This window comes from Mirounga leonina, unplaced genomic scaffold, assembly GCF_011800145.1.
Source record: "Mirounga leonina isolate KUSES-001 unplaced genomic scaffold, KU_Mleo_1.0 Mir_174, whole genome shotgun sequence".
In the NCBI taxonomy this organism is placed as follows: domain Eukaryota; kingdom Metazoa; phylum Chordata; class Mammalia; order Carnivora; family Phocidae; genus Mirounga; species Mirounga leonina.
This window is the reverse complement of record NW_023270451.1, coordinates 79,979,322-80,000,509: the sequence shown is the minus strand read 5'-3', so window position 1 is coordinate 80,000,509 and position 21,188 is coordinate 79,979,322. Positions and strand designations below refer to the sequence as shown.

Below are 21,188 nucleotides of genomic sequence, written 5' to 3'. Positions count from 1 at the left end.
TTCCATGATTCATTGTTTGTGCATAACACCCAGTGCTCCATGCAGAACATGCTCTCTTTAATACCCATCACCAGGCTAACCCATCCCCCGCCCCCCTCCCCTCTAGAGCCCTCAGTTTGTTTCTCAGAGTCCATAGTCTCTCATGGTTCGTCTCCCCCTCTGATTTCCCCCCCTTCATTCTTCCCCTCCTGCTATCTTCTTCTTTTTTTTTTATTATGTTATGTTAATCACCATACATTACATCATTAGTTTTTGATGTAGTGTCCCATGATTCATTGTTGGTGTATAACACCCAGTGCTCCATGCAATACGTGCCTTCCTTAATACCCATCACCAGGCTAACCCATCCCCCCACCCCCCTCCCCTCTAGAACCCTCAGTTTGTTTCTCAGAGTCCATCGTCTCTCATGGTTCATCTCCACCTCTGATTTCCCCCCCTTTATTTTTCCCTTCCTACTATCTTCTTCTTTTTTTAACATATAATATATGATTTGTTTCAGAGGTACAGGTCTGTGATTCATCAGTCTTACACAACTCACAGTGCTCACCATAGCACATACCCTCCCAAATGTCTATCACCCAGCCACCCCATCCCTCCCACCCACCCCCACTCCAGCAACCCTCAGTTTGTTGTCTGAGATTAAGAATTCCTCATATCAGTGACGTCATATGATACATGTCTTTCTTTGATTGACTTAATTTCGCTCAGCATAATACCTTCCAGTTCCATCCACGTCATTGCAAATGGCAAGATTTCATTCCTTTTGATGGCTGCATAATATGGTTCTTTAAATTTGCTTACAGGAAGATTCAATCTTTGTGTTCTTGGTAAAGTTCTGTAGGTTTTCACAAACCCATACTGTCATGCATCCACCATTACAGATTGGTTCACCATCCTAACAGTCCCCTGGGTTCCCCTTTTCACTGACCCTCACCTTCCCTCACACCCTTGGGAACCACTCATTTTTTACTATTGCTTATAGCACTATATGTTGGATATCTAGTATATTTGTCCAGACACTCTGAATACTGGACACTAAATTGCTTCCAAACCTTGCATCCCCCCAACTTCACCCTGCTTCACCACCACAGATAATATTGCATTGAGCCCTATCATGTATATGCCTTTATGGACCGGTGTGAGCTTTTCTTTGATGCATATATGGCTAGAAAAGGAATTGCTAGATCATAGGACATAGGCTTATTTTATTTAACTAGTTCGAGATTGCCCTCTAGAATGCCTTTACCAAGCCAGCATTATGTGAGGGTTTTTTATTTTTCTTGTGTTTTAAAAATTATCACCATATCCTCACCAACACTTCACATTATCCAAATTTCTGGATATAAAGGAATCAAGTGGTATCTTGCTGTGTTCATTTGTATTTCTGTGATGACTTATGAGTCTGAGCATCTCATCATATGCTTGTTAGTGTTTTTTTTTTACGTTAGAAGTTTGTATATTTTTGTTTTGGGGGTTTGGTTTTTACTTATTTTAATTCCAGTGTAGTTAGCATACGGTGTTATATTAGTTTCAGGTGTAAAGTATAGCGATTCATCACCCAGTGCCCATCAGGACAAGCATACTCCTTAATCCCGCTTGTTAGTGTTAACTCATTTTTTCTGTTGGGGATACTGTCAACTTTTTATTGCTGTGTTTCTTATATATTTTAAAGATGAATCCTCTATCAGTTTTGAACATTACACAGTGTCTCTTCTCATTACATCGTCTGTCTATTAGCTTTGCTCATGATACCCTTTGTTGAACAGAATAAGCAGTTTAGTCTTGGGCTTGGTGGATGGTGGTACCATTTACTGACACACTGAAAATGGGGAGGGACAGACTGTGGGTAGGAACCAAGTCTCATTTGGCTGTGTTGAGTCAGAGATGCCCACTGAGACTTCAAATAGGAATCTTGAGTAGGCAGTTGAATATCTGAGTCTGGAGGGAACGTCAGATTTTGTTAGTCTCAATATTTTATATTGTTTTTGTTATTCCTTGAAAATTTTCTTATTTTTATTTTTTAAAACCTGGAGCTCTGTTTAAAGTTTTGGAGAAAATTTTTATTTAAGAAATTAGATTTGAAAGTACTTTTATTTGTATCATAGTAGTAATTTTTTTCTACATATGTCATTTTGACCATAATTCCATTTTTTTCTAATCCCAAATAATCTGTGTAGCATTGCAGTATAGTTATAACCCTATTCGCCCTCCACCCCTCTGACTCTCCTGGCTGGTTTCAAGGCCTCTCTGGATGTATTTCGTAGAACATTTACGATTTTTCCTCCATTTTACATTAAAATTATAAGAAATACTCAAGGTGACTCTCATCTTTAAATTGAAGATGAAAATAGTTTTGGGGTGCCTGGGTGGCTCAGTCGTTAGGCGTCTGCCTTCAGCTCAGGTCATGATCCCAGGGTCCTGGGATCGAGCCCCACCTCAGGCTCCCTGCTCCTCGGGAAGCCTGCTTCTCCCTCTCCCACTCCCCCTGCTTGTGTTCCCTCTCTCGCTGTGTCTTTCTGTCAAATAAATAAAATCTTTAAAAAAAAAGAAGATAGTTTTGAAGCAAATCTGTAATATGTTCATGGGATTTAGTTATCAAGTATTGAATATTATAGTTTCAGGACCATCTTCCATGAGAAAAAACATGCCTGTGGGTATGCAAATGTGTATCTTTCAAAACATGGACATAATTTTTATCTCAGGATTATTATTTTTAAAAGCAAAACCTTAATTATTAAATGCTTTTTTGAATAGAAACAAGATACTTTACAGTTGTCAGAAGTTTATCTGGCAACTTCTGAGTTTGCAAATGACAGAAAAAATATTTGATTCAAACAATCATGCTAATGTATTTTTTCTTTTCTCTTGAAGGCTCACTCACAATGGTTATTAATTCTAGATTCCTCCAGATTGTAATTTTTTACAAGATTTATTTTTTTTATTTTCATCAAATAAGTTATCTCTCTTATACACAATTATAGATCCATCTGTCATTTTTTTTTATAAACCATAACCAATTCATTATCACATATACATGTATTTTAAGTAAAAGTAATCCTTTTGGTTGTTGCAAATAATATGAAGAATCTAATTAGGATATACAGTTATTAATATGAATCCATGGTTTTATACCTTAAGATACATTCACAGTTTACTTTTTATTATTTAGGAAGAAACTATATTATCCTAGCTATATAAATTTATAGAGATGACATTCCTTTCAACAGGGGATGTGTGAACATCCTTGAGAAGCCAAAACAAAGAAAATTTTTCTTTTAGGTACAAAAAAAAGCCTATATTGCTGAGCTGAGCACTCATAAAAATGACTGGTGGTACTTTCAGGCATCATTCATCAGACTTATATTTTAGAGAGAAAAAAAAAATCTCATTATCCACTCCATATTCATTTAAGTTTTAAGTGCTTAGAAGATTTGTCATAACCTAGACTTAAGGTCTGAAATGGTAAATCTTGACCCATCTCCACTCCAGCAGCTCCTCCAGGCACTGCTAGAGCTCTGAGCGCCCCCACCTACAGGAACTTTCCATTCTGTTCTGCCCTGTTCTTGTACGCTATTTCCCATCACTCCACACTGTAAGGTTATTAGCTTCTGCATCTTCCCTTATTTTAAAACCAGATGAATTTAAAAGTTTCCCTTTCGGTAAGAAATACCAGAAGAATATATTGGGCATGTTGCACTTGCATTAACAGACTTAATCACAGTGGGCAAGTGAAGAATATTATATTCAGATGGGCCTAGAGAATCTGATTTCTGTGAGGCCGTAAAACATTATATTGGCCTTAATTTTGTGCTCTGTCTGCACAGCCCAGAGCTCTTTCCCTCTGCCACACCATGCTGGTTTCTCATATAGCAGAATTACTCTGATTTTTTAAATTGATTGTATTTTCGTATATAAGTTTGGGCTGGGAGAAAAGGGCTGGAAATATTATTTGTTCATTAGTATCTGAGAAGTGGCAGGTTAAGATGGGCTACTTGGGTTTAAAAGCATATGTGTCCTATATATTGTTCTTTCACCTGCAGAAGTATGTTATTTATGTTAACATCTAGATGCTGACTTTCCTCATTTGAGGAAGTAGTATCTATCATTCCTTTCAGAATGCATTTTTTCCTAAGTTACTTAAAGAATAGAATGAGGTTGTTTATTAATACTCAAATCTACTAAGGCATCAACCTTTGGCTCTCAGAAGGGCGACATAAATAGCAACAATTTTAATGGGGAGAAAACTGCCTGGTTTTAAAAACTCTCTTTTTATGCTATCTAATGTTATGTTCTCTTTTAAGGAAAAGACAGAAGGTTGGGTAAGACAGTTCCTACAGGGGCGCCTGGGTGGCTCAGTTGGTTAAGCGACTGCCTTCGGCTCAGGTCATGATCCTGGAGTGCCGGGATCGAGTCCCGCATTGGGCTCCCTGCTCAGCGGGGAGTCTGCTTCTCCCTCTGACCCTACCGCTCTCAAGCTCTCTCTCTCTCTCATTCTCTCTCTCAAATAAATAAATAAAATCTTTAAAAAAAAAAAAAAAAGACAGTTCCTACAGGAGGAGTCCTAATTTATCTCTACCGTTTACACGTGGCAGCCTAGCTCCTGTCACTTCAGTGACCAGTGTTTCTAAAAATTGAACAATTCACTTTTTAAGGGAGTAATATATTTAAAAAGTCATTAAGGATTTAAAATGACCACAAAATTACATCGCCCCGATAACTCCTTAGGCCAACTGCAGTGTCCATCTTATTGCTGGAAGATGAGGCCTCACATTTGGACTGCTACTTAGAGACTGTGTTCAAACCAAACAGCACTGTGCATCGTGGAATTCAGGGAGGTGCTAGGATGTAAAATAAAGCAGTGCAATTAGGGCATTTTTAAGACAAGTGATGATTTGGTCATACTGGCTTTCCTTTCATGTAAGAGCCTCTATGCCCATTACTTAGTCTGTGTTTTCACAGCAGCCTGGAGATCCTGAGAAAGTGATGTCACACTACTGTGTAGACTGGCCTTAGAATGGAGATTGAGGCTGGAAAGGGGTGGTGTAGACAGAGGTGAAATTATATAATGTGTTTCATATAAAAGCACCACATGGAAATTGTAACATGTCTTCTGTCTCTTGTTTTCTCTGTTGGCTTATCTAGCAAAATTAAATAATAATTAAGGATGAACAACAGAGCCCCTGTCCTGATACAGGCACATCGTTCACACATTAAACCTACCTCATCCATTTTTGTTTGTTTGTTTGCCATGACAAAATAATGACCATGAAGGAGCTGAGATTTATTGAAAACTGTTCTAAGTACTTCATGTGTACAATTGACTTAACCCCTGCAACACCTTTGTGATATTAGATAGTAGCTCAGTCCGTTGTCGAGAGTCACACAACCAATCAGTGGCCGAAGAGCATCAGATCCAGACAGTCTGTGCCGATCCCCACCCCAGCGTAACTGCTGCTCTTGGCACTGTTGTTGCTGGCACAATGGTAAATATAAGCTGAAACACAATGACTGACAATGAATGCTCGCATACTCATAAAACAGTCATCTGGGTGGCTATTAATAGAACTATATTAACTTTTATTAAGATAAACAACTAAATGAGGAAGCATCATTGAATTATTGTCATAGATAAGTAAAGATAACTCATTAGTTGAAAACCATGCATGCAGATTAAAGATCCCGAGTTTTCAACTATTTTTCACATAGGGTTGTTTTCAGCCCTTTAAGAGGTGCATCAGTATATCTCAGAGAAAATGCCCAACTTCTGTGGCTGAGATGTTAAATGCTGAATATTAAAAACTAGTGTTACTAATTATTAGAATAAAGGCTTCCCATGACCTATTTCTTAATGTTCCCTGCAATAAAGAATTACATCATACAGAAAAAAAATTTTAAGTATTTTGTCCTGACTTTAAAAAAAAAATCTCTCTTTAATTTTACTTGCTTATTCTATGTAGCTAGTTGCATATACACATATCTATTTCACTTGCCATTGTGTCCTTGGCTTGTATGATAGTATGCCCAAACCCCACACAGCTTGCACATTTTGAGTTTGGAACAACAAAGTCATGAGAGCATTAATCATGATAAACAGTCACTAAGTCTGCAACAGTATTTAATTTGGATTTGGAGGATAAAAGAAGAGAGGATATTAAAATGCCCGTGACATTCAAGAGTAGGACCTTCATTTTTTGTAATCCCAAAGACTGTTTTCTTACAGATGACTTTAGAAATTAAAACCTAAGAACATCCTTTATGCACTGGTTTTTCTTGGTGTCGGCACTCAACAATGAAAATGCTGTGCCTTTCTTGTCCAGGTCTAGAGGAAAAAAGTACTATCAGTTATTTAGAATCTGATTTATGCCTTAAGAGAGTGGCTGCCACTCTCTGTGATTTCATGGAAGCTGGTATCAAGGAGCAATTTTCGAAGAACTGAAAGCTGGTGCAGGGTTATGAATAAACTCGGAGAAGCTTTGACCTTCCCTGTCAAATGATAAGGCCATAAATATGTTGGTAATTCTGCTTTGTTGTGAGTACCTGTTCTTTTCCATCATTGTGGAGTTTCTAGGATACCATAAATTGGTACCAGCAAAACTAAAACAAATTTTTTATTGTATAAAAAAAAATTAGAAGAGTAGAAAATAAAAGCTAGAGAACACAGGAAGCAGCCTCTTGTGTGTTGTTCCTGAAGTATGTCTGGCATTAGAGGATCCGATTTTGGAAACTTTATAGTATCCAGATCAATTTTATTTTATTTTTTAAAAGATTTTATTTATTTTATTTATTTGACAGAGAGACACACAGCGAGAGAGGGAACACAAGCAGGGGGAGTGGGAGAGAGAGAAGCAGGCTTCCTGCTGAGCAGGGAGCCCGATGTGGGGCTCGATCCAAGGACCTGGGATCATGACCTGAGCTGAAGGCAGACGCTTAACGACTGAGCCACCCAGGCGCTCCATCAATAAAACTGTTATTTGAAAAAAAAAAATCTAAATGCAAGACCTTCCATAATCTAGTTGTGGACCAAAGAGTTTATTTTTTATTTATTTATTTTTTTTATTTTTAAAGATTTTATTTATTTATTTGACAGAGAGAGACACAGCGAGAGAGGGAACACAAGCAGGGGGAGTGGGAGAGGGAGAAGCAGGCTCTCCACGGAGCAGGGGGCCCAATGCAGGACTCGATCCCAGGACCCTGGGATCAAGTCCCACATCAGGACTCTGTGCTCAGCAGGGAGTCTGCTTCTCCTCTGCCCCCACCCACCTGGCTCATGCTTGCACTCTGTCTCTCTGTCTCTGAAATAAAATAACTATTCGATCATATTTCATCATTTATTTGAATGATATTAAATGACTTTAGGATAAGAGTGGAAGGTAGTTAATGTACATTATTTTAATGCTTTTTTCCTTATAATGACAAATTCATTATAAAATATGGCTCATTTTTGCTCTGATGTTGTCTTTTTAAATAATCACATATAGTACAGTGAATTGGAATGTATGTAATGTTGTTAAACAAAAATGTTCTGTTTTTATGATTGTGTTATCCTAATTTCATTAAGATGAAATTTAATGATTGTTGGGGAAACTTTTGTGCCTCTAACTTCACCCTTTCCCTTCCCCAAGTTGGTAGCTTAAGAAAGAATAAAGATGAGGGAGAATCAGTTCCCAATAACCCACAGAAAAGGGGGCAAAGAAAAGCTGGTAATTCTCCTGTGGAAACCACTTATACTTCCACTTTTGTTTCCATACACTATTCTGAACAAAATACATATATATTTGTCTATTCTGTTTTATGGACATTAAAAGAAGTAGAGAGGGCACAGGAAATGAGAAGAGGAAAAGCACTGGGGATCTAAAGATAAAGCAATGCAAACACAGGCACCCAGAAAGGGACAGCAAAAGATTGAGAGTATGTTAGTCATCCGTTGCTGTGTAACAAATTGCCACAAACCTTGGTAGCTGAAAACAACAGTAAACATTTATTATATCCCAAAGTTTCTTTGCAGGTTTAGAATTTGGGCTTTTCTGGGTGCTTTAAGCTTGGGGTCTCATGAAATTCAGTTGCCTTGGGCATCAGTCCTCGGATTCCAAGGCAAGTAATTCATATACACATGGCAAGTTGGTGCTAGCTGGATGGGGAGGGAGACAGCTTTATCCCTCTCTGTATGGGCCTCTGCAGCTGTATTAATGTCCTCATGACTTGGTGACTGACATCCCTCAGAGCAAGTGATCTATAAAAGCAAGCAAGCAAGCAAGGGGGCAGCTGTCAAAGTTTTTATGACCTAGCCTAGAAGTCACACACCAGCACTTCTTCAGGACCCAGCTGATACACAAGCTTGTCCTATTCATTGTGGGGAATCACTACACAAAGACATAAATACCAGGATGCAGGCTTCATTGGGTGCCATTTTGGAGACTGACTACCACAGAGAAATATGAAAAAGAGATACATGAACACACAGACTTGTATGAATGGGAGAAGGTGAAAGATTAGGTGGTTCAGTTATGAGGGTGATTGTTGTGCAAGGCACTTGATTTGCAACAAACGTGAAGACTGCCCTGTTACAGTTGTTCCTTACTGCAAACCCCCTGCATCACACCTAGTATGCTTCACTATGCCTTCATGATAATCATCATCTTTACAGCACAGAACTATAAAGCTAAGATGCATTAAAGCGTATTTATCAAGAAATCTTACCATGATTTTACCTCAGGACATCAAAAACTATCCACTCTTCCCTGCAAAAATCAGTACTTTCACCTTTCTCATACTGAAGACTCTTGCCTCATATAAGAGGTACCAAAATACTGTAACAATTAAGATTATGATCTGTCTAGCTTGAAAGGTATATTTATTACAACATTTTACCAACACATAATATATAATGGGGTACTTTTCAGGTTACTTTCAGAAGACAAAATTATCCTAACATTCTTGACACGAAAAATGAGAGGCAAGTAAATTGACTGTCTAAAATTGAAAGTAATGCATTGTTTGGTTGCCCATTTTAATCCTTTTAATAATAGTGAATGTTTATAGAACATTCACTCTCTAGCAGGCACTATTCTAAGTACCTCACATAGCAAGTCATTTAATCCTCAACAATCCTTTTGTTCTGGTTTTACAGATAAAATGAAATACAAACCTGGTGAAAAAGGATTCAGGTCCATGAAGTCTTTCTTCAGCCCCTGTGCCCTGAACCACAGTGCTGTGCATATAACAGGCTCCCTCAGGCTAGCTCAGAACCAGGATTCGTTAATAATGACCGCATTTCTCTCAGAGGCACTCCATGGACAGAACCTAAAGTCTAGCTAACCTTCTCAGGGGTTGAAGAGGGAAATGGAAAGCTTCCAGAAAGCTAGGAGTGTTTCTCTTAAGGGGTCAGTAAGGAGGTAGGTAGGTCTGACTTGACCTTGTCAAAGGATCACTTTAGCTGCTGAGTTGAGAATAGGGGAAATCTTGTTATGGGGACTTGGATAGAGTGGTAGTAAACGAAATTATGAGTAGTGATAGGAGTCTGGGTGTATTGAGAATATAGAGCCAATAGGATTTCCTATGGGTATAAGAAAAGAAGAAAAACTTTTTGCCAAAGCAGTTGGAAAGATGGAGTCTATATCAGCTTAGATCAAGATAGGGTGGGCTTGAGGTGAAAGATCAGGCTGTGTCAAATCGGTGGCTGGATGTTCAGGAGCAGAGTTAGAGAAGTCTCGGAGATACAAATTTGGGATTTGCCAAGATCTAGATGGTTAAGCTTACAAAGGGCATAACTGTAGATCAATTGGAGAAGAGGATCTAGCTGAGACTGAGACTGAGCCCTAGCGCAGTACACTTTTAGGATCTGGAGAGAAGAGGAGGACACAGCAAAGGAAATTGTGGGTGAAGAGGAGAACCAAGAGTATGGTGTTCTGCAAGCAAAGGAAAGATGGTATGTCAAGGAGGAGAGAGTAATAACTCATTGCGAATTCTGCAGGAAGGTGAGGACTAATAATTGACCATGGGTTTAACAATTTGAAGGTCATTAGTTATCTTGATGATAGCCAATAGGGAGGTGTAAGCAAAAGTTTAACTGGAGTGAATGCAAGAGAATTGGAGGTGAGGAATGGAAATAGTGAATTGGTAAACAGCAAATCTAGGAGTTTTAATGTAAAGAAGAACAAAGATCTAGGATAGTGAGGTGGTAGCTATCACATAAATTAGAGGTTGAGAGTACTTATCATGGAAGCAGCTGAGCTTAGTGCTCCCTTTCCGATAAATATTTATTGTATTCCTACTATCTAACAATGTACACAGTTTCAAAGATATAAAAATGAATGAGACATGGCTTCTCTCCTTGAGGTGTTGACTTTCCAGTAAGAGAGTTAGACGTAAAACAGCGCATTGTGGAGCCTCAAGAGTGTGCAGGTAGCCAGGTGTGGGTTTGGGAGGGCCCTGGAGAAGGATGATGGAGGAGGTGATGTTTGAGCTGAGTCTTGGAACTTGCACCATCTGAGTATTAAACCAACTGCTTCCATTACTGTTTTAGGATCTAGGGGAGAAACAAAATTGTCCTATTGGTTCCTGACTAAAAGTAGTCAAATCTTTTTTATTTTATTTTTTTTAAAGATTTTATTTATTCATTTGAGACACAGAGATACAGAGAGAGAGAGAGCATGAGCAGGGAGAGAGGCAGAGGGAGAGGGAGAAGCAGGCTCCCTGCTGAGCCAGGAGCCCGATGCGGGGCTCGATCCCAGGACCCTGGGATCATGACCTGAGCCGAAGGCAGACGCTTAACCATCTGAGCCACCCAGGCGCCCCAGTAGTCAAATCTTTTTAAAAAGACTTTTGTGTGTTAATTTCCTTATTCTTAGCCCAGTCATTAATTTGCTTGCACTGTTCTTTGTGAACTTCCGGAAAACTCAATAGTGTGTTTTGAAAACTCGAATGTGTGGCCCATACATTCTTTTTTTTTTTTTTTTAAGATTTTTTATTTATTTATTTGAGACAGAGAGAATGAGAGAGAGGAGGGTCAGAGGGAGAAGCAGACTCCCCGCCGAGCAGGGAGCCCGATGCGGGACTCGATCCCGGGACTCCAGGATCATGACCTGAGCCGAAGGCAGTCGCTTAACCAACTGAGCCACCCAGGCGCCCTGCCCCATACATTCTTATCAGCACCTTCCCTATATTCAGCCACTAACAAAGGACAAGTAAATGAATGAGGACATGTAAATAGAATGGGGAATGTCGAAGATAGGTGGATGAAGTCAAGGAAGATAGCTGTTCATTTGCTTATTAATTCCTTCATTTACTGCTCACGTATTTATTCTTTACGATAAACTTTGGACAGGGTCATGCAAAAGCTTAACTTGGACACTGAATACAGGGAAAAAGTAATAATGAGAAGAGGAGCAAAGGAATGACCTATTCTGACAGGCTTTTGAAGTTAGAAGCCTAGAAAAATATGATAATGTAGTAAAAAAAGTAGACTTTAAAATGACGCCATACTGACGTGTAGACCCCGCATCTCCCAGTTACTAGTTGAGTGATCTTGAGCAAGCTAATGACTGTACTGAGTCTGTGATCTCCTAGTAACAACTCTACCACCCAAGCTTGTTGTGGGAATTAGGGTGCCCAGCAGAATGTTAGGACATAGCCGATATTCAGAAATTGTTATGTCACTCCTCCTCTTTTTCTTTAACTGGAGCTTTCTCATTATTTCTTCCAGTTTATAAAGTTTGGTAGTCACACTGGGGTTTGAGATAAATAATTGCAGAGTTGTCTTTTTCTCCCCCCTCTTCAGGAGCACTAACAACATCCCATGAGCTTTGTGAACATGAAAAAGGAAAAAAAACTAGACACCCAACTCAGACACACATGCTGAACATCAGCCGAGCTGCATCTCTGCCAGCGGAAACACCTCCCAGAGGCTGTTCAGATAGAGTAACGAACAGGATCCCTCCAGGAGCTCTCTCCCCTTCCACTCCCCTGCCAGTCTTAATGACTTGCAGCTTCTGGGACAAGAGAGAGGAGAAGAGTATGGGGTGGGGTTTGTTGAGCCTGACAAAAGGGAGAGGTCAGCTAGAGGAGAATGTTGGTGCCTGAGTTACTGTGGGGAGCTGACTGCTGTAGGAGACTCTACATACATCTCGCTTATAGAAGGAAGGTTGGGTGGTTAATGATACAGGAAGGAAAGTTGAAATACATATTGCAGTGCTGCTATTCTCAACCCTTAACCCACTATGAGAAAATTCGAAAAATAAGCTCAGCGGATTTAGAGTCTGAATTGAATTGTATTTAAATTATTCGCTTGCATTGAAAAAAAAGAGAATCTCGGGGGCACCTCTGACTTCTGCTCAGGTCATGATCGCAGGGTCCTGGGATCAAGGGCCCACCCTCCCCCATCAGGCTCCCTGCTCAGTGGGGAGTCTGCTTGTCCCTCCTCTCCCTCTGCCCCTCCTCCCACTCATGTGCTCCTGTACTCATTCTCTCTCTCTCTCACTCAAATAAATAAATAAAATCTTAAAAAGAGAGAGCGAGAATCTCCTGTTACCTTAATAGTAGGCTTAATTCATATTGAGCTTTCCAAAAACAAGGAATTGCATTTTAGATGTGATGACTAGATACGAGACCTCAGAAGGAGTTCTTAGAACTTTTCTAAAATTGGTGATCAAAGTTCATGTTTATATAAAAAGGACAATTTCAAAATAGGAGAACATTTTTAAAAATGTTTACTAAAAACTAGAGCTTTTATAAAGCAAATGGAGATAGCCTTATGAAGGTTTAACATAAAATTCTTAAAGAAAAAAATTTCTTTTTCTCCCTTCCCGCTAATATTTCAGATTAGTCTTAGGAGTAATCACATTTATTTTCCTTCAGAAATTACTGGGACAAAGTTCCTAGGCTTTTATAAAATAAAAAGCAGAAAAGAGTGAAAGGAAAACTTGTGTTCGATTTAAACTTGGATGACCTGACAGAGGAAGAAGAGCAAGTAAATTACTGTGTAACGTGAAAGTTTGTAGCCCTGTTCTCGGCACCTTAAACGTGTTACCTCACTTAGCCCTCAAAATAACACAATGAGGTAGTATTGTAAACGCCATTTTACACACAAACATAAAATGTGTACTCTCTATACATCTTTAAGCGTATTTCAAGTATTGTTGGCAAGTGCTCATAATTATTGGTGGTGTGTGCCTCTGTCCTGGTATCCAGTTAGGCAAACACTATCTACACAAAGAAGTCTACGTGTCTGTAGTGAGTTCTTTCAGTTCAACTAGACTATCCCTCATCTACTCAAACTTTGATGAAGATTTTACTAAGCGTATTGACATAATTTTATCAATACTTTTTGCTCTAAGTCATTGATGAATCAGATATTTATTAGACACTTAATATGTTTCTTCCACTGTGCTATAAATCCAACAGAGATAAAAGGCAGGGGTCTTAGCCTTCAAATACATTTTATTCTTTTTAAGGATACAACATGAACCTGTTTGAAAGATGAAGTATGGTAATAAAATGCTAGTATAAAGATGGTAGCCATTAAAAGCAAGTCATCCATGTTAACTAGAAGACACAAGGAATTTTCATAAAAATGTGGAGCTTGCCCTTTGCTCAGAAGTTTGTCCAGGTTAAGGATGGAGATACAGCATAGGAACAGACAGAACATGGACAGTCCTGACCATTCCATAAATTAAGTAGAATAACAACATTCAACTATTTGAAAACTCTACCATCACTCTAACTCAAAATATATCTTTCGGCATAACCTGTCCTGTTAGAAATGCTTGCTTCTGGGATAAGTATTGTCTTTAGATGTCATCATTTAGAATGTCTGTAGCTTTGGGAGGAGCCAAGAGTAGGTTTCTGACACTTGAGCATGAGGGCACTCACCAGATTGTCTCCCCTGACTGGAATAAAAGGGAGGTGTAAGATAGAATAGGATGCATGGTAAAAAAAAAAAAAAAAAAACACCAATACAGAGTGACAGAAAAGAATGGATAAATATCGATTGCATCAGTTTTATTTTGAAATAGCTAGTGTTGGGGATTAATGAGGAAATTAGCCTATCATTATAGTATTCTGTCTCTAACAATAGTAGGTATTTCATAAATATTTTTGACTTTTGAATTAACAAACTAGCTTAACTAGCATGCAGAAGGCTTCCTTTTCATAACCAGTATTGTCATTAACCTTTTAATCAGAGAGTAAGTAAGCACACAGTTTCAGCCTGAGGTTATCCAATAGTTTCCAAAACAAAAATCAGACAGAGGTTATTAATTTCAAAACATACCACTGAAATGTTCTGGCTGTGGAAATATTAAACCAAAATATTATAGTTTGGGATGCAGCGTATAACTATTCCAAATCAGTATTTTCCTACACGGATTTCTTGAAATGCAGATTCCATGAGTAATTATGAGGTGTTATTCGAGGGGCACGAGGAGGATCTGTAGTCACGTAAGTTTGGGGCGCTCTCACTCAGGTAAACAGCGTTTCTCTGCTACAAAACTACCTAGAACATCTAACCATGCTGGAGTGCATTGTGACTTCCGAGAGGAGAATCTTTCCGATCTCACCTGATCCTGGGAGTCGTATTCTTTGGAATGTGCTTTGAAAAATGTGCTTCTGCCATGGTTGGAAACTCTAAAATCTATCTACAGAGAAGGTATGAATGAATTTTCAAAAGGAAATACCTTAAATAAAATATGTAAATATATTTATATGTAACATTAATTCATTACAGACTATTTTGAATAAAACCAGTACACTTGTGTTTTGAATTCTGCACTTGTGACGCAGCATAAAAGTAAAGATACACGTCTTCTAGCTTGAGATTTGACAGCCAGCTACAAATTCACCAGGGAGACCATTGCTGTTGCGAGGGCCGTCTGTCGCAGGATCGGTCTCAGCGTGGACATGCCCCGTCACAGAGGTCTGTGTCTGCGTGAGAGAGGTAGCCTCTTCTCCTGGCAAGTCTAGTGTGGATACCGCCGTCCGCTCTTTCCCTGTTCCTTGCTGCAGGCTGTTTAATTTCCTGCAGTGTTTGTTGATAAATTTTTTAAGTACCTGGACAAACTAACGAAAAATGAGCTACCAGGGGTTATCCTTGTGTTTAATCAGTATACGGTGGTGTTTCCGTCATGCTGGGTCTGTGTGCCAGAAATCCTAGCTGCAGTCAGCCACAGGGTGCAAGTGCAGCATCGACAGCGATCTGATGAATGGTCATCCACTTTATAACTGGCATGAGCATCTGCTTCCTGAATCTTCTGCACTAAATAGAAAGGACGCTGATGTTCTTCCTGCGTTCAATTGCTTTTGAATGATCTTGTTAAACTGCTGTGTAGTTTGTGAGATCCACACAAAGATCTCTTGGCATAAAACTTGGCATAGTTATTGTATTTAATGATTTAGAGAGGTAAACGATTCAGATGGCTTATTGTTTGATATTTTTGCAAAAGCAAAATCTAGGGTGTACTTTATCTTTTCTCTCAGTGGTGTCTTAGTCATTTGCAAAGAAGAAACATAATACAAGCAAAGTGACAGTGATTTCTTACCTTTTCATTAGGTATCTGTTTGTGTATGTTTTGCTCTTGGTTTTGACATTGCAGTCTAGCAAAAGTGATCTCATGATGCTGATGCCTTTAACATGCTCATAAGTATGATTTCCAGCACGGTGCCAAGCAATAGCTTTGCTACCTTCCACTAAATTACAATTCCATACCTCACTAAGGTTGTTAATATGTTAAAAAATAACCATGATTGGAAAAGCAAACCATCTGATTGATTTTTGTCCCATCTTTACTCTATAGAACTGCCTTTGACTTCAAAGAGTTATCTTAGCTCAGAACAGGGGACAGAGCAGAAACCTGTGCAATGATTCATGAGAATAGATGGAAGTCAGTGATTAGTTCATGTGCCTCTAGTCTTCAGTAACGGCATAAATCTTTGGGGGAGTTCTTTAATGTCAGGCTGCATGCCTGCCTATGTCAAATCACATACAGGCTAGCTTACATTATGAATCGAGAAATCTGAGGAGTGAACAAAAATTCCTTTTGTTGTTCATTATTTAAAGACGTCACACAGACTGAAGATAAAGGAGAAAAGCATAATATTGCCCTCCTTTAACCATACAAAGCTAATGCATATTTATGAACACAAAGACCATTCACGTACGGCTAAGCATCTTTGTGGAACAGAAGAAAAATATTAATTGGCTGCAGGTAAAACATATCTGTGACTTCTCAAGTCCACAAACTTGTTTATTCCCAGATTAAAAATTTCAAGGTGTGTTGAATGTTAACATAATGAGGAAGGCAATGAATATATAGCAAGCCTAGAAAAGAAAATTTACCACTGTGTCATTTAAATCAGTGGATTTTATAGCAACATCCTCTCCCTGGGATAATAAAACTTAACATGTATATGTGCTGTTTCCTTTGCATTATATGATGCAAGTTGAAGAATCTCCTCTTAGGGAGTTAATGTCCACCGGTTGAGAAATCATTCCTTACTTCCTTCACCATTCTTTTTTTTCTTCTTAATTTTAAATTCCAGTGTAGTTAACACATAGTGCTGTATTAGTTTCAGGTGTACGATATAGTGATTCAGCACTTCCATACATCACCCAGTGTGCATTACAACAAGTGTACTCCTTAATCCCCATCCCCTATATCACCCCCCATCCCCGCCCCACCCCCCCAGCTCCTTCACCATTCTCTACGGAAGTTAGCTGGAACACCAGACATACTAATGTGTTTAGCTGACCATGACCAAACCGTTAAGTAGACCAGAAACAGGGGGAGGAAGGCCTTCAATTAAAAGATAGGGGTTAACTATAACACATGGAAAGAAAGACAACCCAATGACACACAAATTCCTCTTGGTAAGGAATGAAGTTACAGTCTCTAACAGTGGGCCCCATTGTCAAAGACGCTGTTACCTGAGACAGAGGTATAGCCCTCTGGGCCTGGTGGGCATTCCTGCCCTTCTGGTGCTGTCTGCCACCCAGTGCTCAAGGGGCTGTGGGTTACCTGTAACCCCTCTGGTGTGCTGTGCTTTCTGATGCGGACCCTGGGAGGACAGCCCTTTTTGGGCCAGGATCCACCAACATGAAAAGCCACCACTGCTTTCTGTTCTTTTGCTGCTAAAGCAAAGCACTCCTAGGGAAATCAGAAATTTCTACAAGACTCCCTTTCATATGAAGGAGGCTTTCAGAATTTGTCAAAGTGTGTTACGTTTGCATCTCTGGATGATAATTTGTGTTATATTTAACATCTATACCTTCAGAGAGAGTTATTTCTATAAGGGAGAGTGGTGGGGAGAAACAATAAACTCTCTGGCAAAGCTAGTCAATGTAAATCAATTGAGGGAAAAATTCTGTACAAAGAAATTAAGGCAGCTCATGGTTTAAACAAAAAGAAAACCCTGTTTTTTAGGGGGAAAAGCCGCGTAAGTTGTAATGGTTGCTAAGAAGCAGCTGCACGTTTCTCTTTGTGTAGTACCGCGCATCTGGCTGGCCGGGGTTTCAGACCTCCCATCACATTGCTGCCAGTCCCGTTAAGGGATGAGAAACTGAAAGGCACGGAGAGACTTTTTTTTTTTTTTTTTTTAATTAATAGACTATTTTTAGAACGGTTTTAGGTTTACAGAAAATTGAGCCGATTAGAAAAAGTTTCCATATATCCCCTCTCCTGCTCACAATTTCCCCTATTATCTTGCATTAGTGGGGGACTTGTGTTACAGATGATGAACGAATATTGTATATTATTATTTGTAAAAGCCCTTAAGGTACATTAGGGCTCACTGCTTGTGTTACAGATTCTGTGGGTCTTGACAAATGCATAAGGTCATGTATTGGTCATGTCCCACAGAACAGCTTCCCTGCCCTGACAACCTCCTGTGCCCCACCATCCCAGCCTCCCCGCCTGGCCCCGTCAGTGAGTGTCCCGCCACCAAGTCATGGCTTTGCACATGTGCACCCTCCTTCGCGGAGTTGGTTTCTCTTCCCACACAAGCAGCAGGGAACCCCTTGCCTACACTCTGCCCCCCACTCCTCTGCACCTGATCAGGTCTCTGATGAGCATCTTTCCGACTTCTCTCAGCCTCCCCTTCCATGCAGTGATGACAGTCTTCGTGTAGGCAGCTGCATGAGCCACATCTCGGACACTGGCATGGAGGTTTATGGAGGAGGATGTGGCCAGAGGGAGGCCAGAGTGATTTCAAGTCTCCCTCCTTGGTCCCCTTTCTGCTGCTTAGGCACGTTACCCATATTACCAGTTACTCAGGCCAGGAGCAATTTTTAAATCCCCGCCTTTAAAACTCTACTACTTGAGGCAGTATTTCTTGACTCTCTTATGATGTAACATGATGAGAAGATGAGTGCCCCTGCGCTTTCCTCCCCCTTCCATACCTGTATCTTCTGACAGTTACTGCTTCTACTCTGAATATGTAAAATGTTTCCATAGCTATAATAATAGTTTCTATGCTTTTGCTCTAAGTTGATCTAAAACAAAAACAACAAAGATCATTATTCAAGAACAAGATTAGTTTTCATTTCACTCTTTTTTCCATTGCTACATCCCAATTATTCCTCTTTCTTGAATTATTGTTTAGAATTGTTAAAATATTTTCCCTATTTTTTCTTCAGAAGAGTCTGAGAATTTGTCTTGTATCACTTTATATCTAAACAACATATTGTTCTTTTTATAAGATTTCGGTGTTGAGTCAGTTATGCTGGTTGGTTCATGGCACATGATCATCTCTGGTCCAGGCAAGAATCTTCACTGGCTGATCCATTTGCCTCCCTTTTATACCCTACCACATCCCCATTCTCCTTACTCTTCCCATAGGCAAACATGTTAGTGTGTGTGTGTATATATATATATTTAAATTTTTAACATATTTTTAAATTTTGTTGTTAGGTGTGTTGATGTGTTTGTATTTCAATTTATATAGATGGTTCTGTAATTTATTTTTTTTAAGATTTATTTATTAGAGAACAAGTGGTGGGGAGGGACATTGGGAGAGAGAGAGAGAGCACAAGAGGAGATGGGGGACAGGCAGAGAGAGAGAGAGAGAGAGAGAGCAGAATCCCTGCTGAGCAAGAAGCCTGATGCAGGGCACAAGGCTCGATCCCAGGACCCAGAAATCATGACCTGAGCCGAAGGCAGATGCTTAACCAGCTGAGCCACCCAGGCGCCCCTGATGGGTTCTGTAATTTATGCCAATTCTGTTTCCTACTGGGCATTGTTTTCACAATGCTTTGTGTTTTCAGTCCACCCACTTTTCTCCGGGTGTATCTAATCCATTGCTTGGTGTTTGTCTACCTGTGTTTGCCCAGTGATGGGCATCAAGTTCAAATATATTTTATGTTTTCTTTAAACATTCTTTGTGTTTGAATATATTTAAGCCCTCTTAACTAAATTTATGCCTTTTGATTAAGTGTTCAAATAGATGTATATGAACTTGTGTTATATTTCAAGAACTGATAAGTAATTTAGAGAGTTGTTTTCCTAATAAAAGCAATTGTTTGACTAAAGACAAAGCCTACTCATATGCTGAGGTCTTATATACAGCAGAGTAAGTTCTCAGAGCCTATAACAGAGTACAAAAGACATAGTTGGAATAAAATGCTGTAAAAGGAGGTGTAAGTACCTTACTCTGGTAATGTGTCATATATTAAGCTTTTAAATATTTTATTAAAATAAAGAATATCTTTATCCCCTCAGAGTTATATGAGTTATTAAAAATACCTTTTTTATGTCATTATTGAATAGATGTGTGCATTGGCATTTTCCCCATAAGGACTTGAGGTATCTTTCTATAAAGACCATATATCCTGAGGATAATGAATAGAATACAAAAGTAATGGAAAGTCATTACTTTGCAGAAGAAGAGGAATTTCCAAGTATTCTATTTAAAAGGAAATGTTATAGCCTTGATTAAACATTACATTTAACTTTAACCTGCTTATAAACTGAAAACTTGAAAACATAGTAAATTATATCAGTTTTCATAATCCAGATGGAGGAAGCATCCTCATTCCTCAAGGTAGATACTGTTTCCTGGTAGAGGTGGATATTTCTCACTGAGCATCCCCTAGAGTAGCCATGGGCATAGGAAGCAGATTCACCATTAGCAGGATTGACATTGAATTCTGAAAGCTAGAAGTCCAAGTCTGAGATGAAGTAGCGATTTTACTTAGGAAGCAATGTTTTATTTACACTTGAGCAAGTGTTTGATTAAAACCCTAGAACTGTCATATAGGGCTACATCATTAGCATGCGGTATCAGTTCAGTCTTTAGAATTGGCAAGTATAGGTAGGAATCCTGATTCTGCCCCCTTGTTATCTGTGTGGTCCTGGACACATTTAATCTCTGCAAGCTTCAATTTTCTCATGTGTAAAAGTAATAATTAACAATAAGCTACCTTGCAAAATTGTGACTAGGATTAAGTCAAGTGAAAGTTCCTGGGATTATTTAGCACATACTACTTAAATTCATTGTTAGGATTAAGTATGATAACCACATGAAGTTCTGGGATGGTACCTGGTGCATAGGACCAGATCTTCAGTGCACATTGATGTCCTGTCCTTTCTCTTCACTCTGCTAATGATCATTCCTTCTCTACTTCAGGGAAAGCACAAAATGCATGTAGATACTGGAATGGAAGGTGATTGGTGTGGCCTTATTCCTGTTGGACAGCCTTGCAATCATGTTACGACAACAGGCCTGAAGTGGAACCTCAGTAAGTAAAACCCTTGCACAAAGGGAGGTTTTCTTTCTTTAAAAAAAAAAAAAAAAATGTATGTGTGTGTGTGTATATATATATATCTGGTATATACCTAGCAGTGGAACTCTTACGTCAAAGGTAGGTCTGTGTTTAACCTTTCTGTGAACGGTCAGGCTATCTTCCAGAGGAGCTACACCATTCCATATTTCTACCAGCAATGTGCGAGGCCTCCAGTTTCTCCCACAGCCTCACCAACACTTGTCACTATCTTTTTGTTTTTACACATCTTAGTGGATATGCAGGAGTATCTTGTTGTGGTTTTATTTGCTTCCCCCCCATGACATGATATCAAATACCTTTCCATGTGCTTATGGATCATTTGTATATTTTCTTTGGAGTAACGTCTTCAGATCTTTTGTTCATATTTTAATTGCATTATTTTCCTTTTTAGTTTGAGTTGTAAGATTTCCTTATATATCCC

At 39.2% G+C, this 21,188-nt stretch overlaps 1 protein-coding gene across 5 annotated transcripts in view; it reads left to right on the top strand.

The window, feature by feature from the left end:
• TPK1 (thiamin pyrophosphokinase 1) overlaps positions 1-21,188 on the top strand; it is a 342,443-nt gene that overhangs the window by 219,166 nt on the left and 102,089 nt on the right. For all 5 annotated transcript variants that reach the window (XM_035021317.1, XM_035021313.1, XM_035021314.1 and 2 more), the window contains one exon: positions 20,611-20,722. In XM_035021317.1, the coding sequence (XP_034877208.1) occupies positions 20,611-20,722 (112 nt within the window). The remainder of the gene's footprint in view (positions 1-20,610; positions 20,723-21,188) is intronic.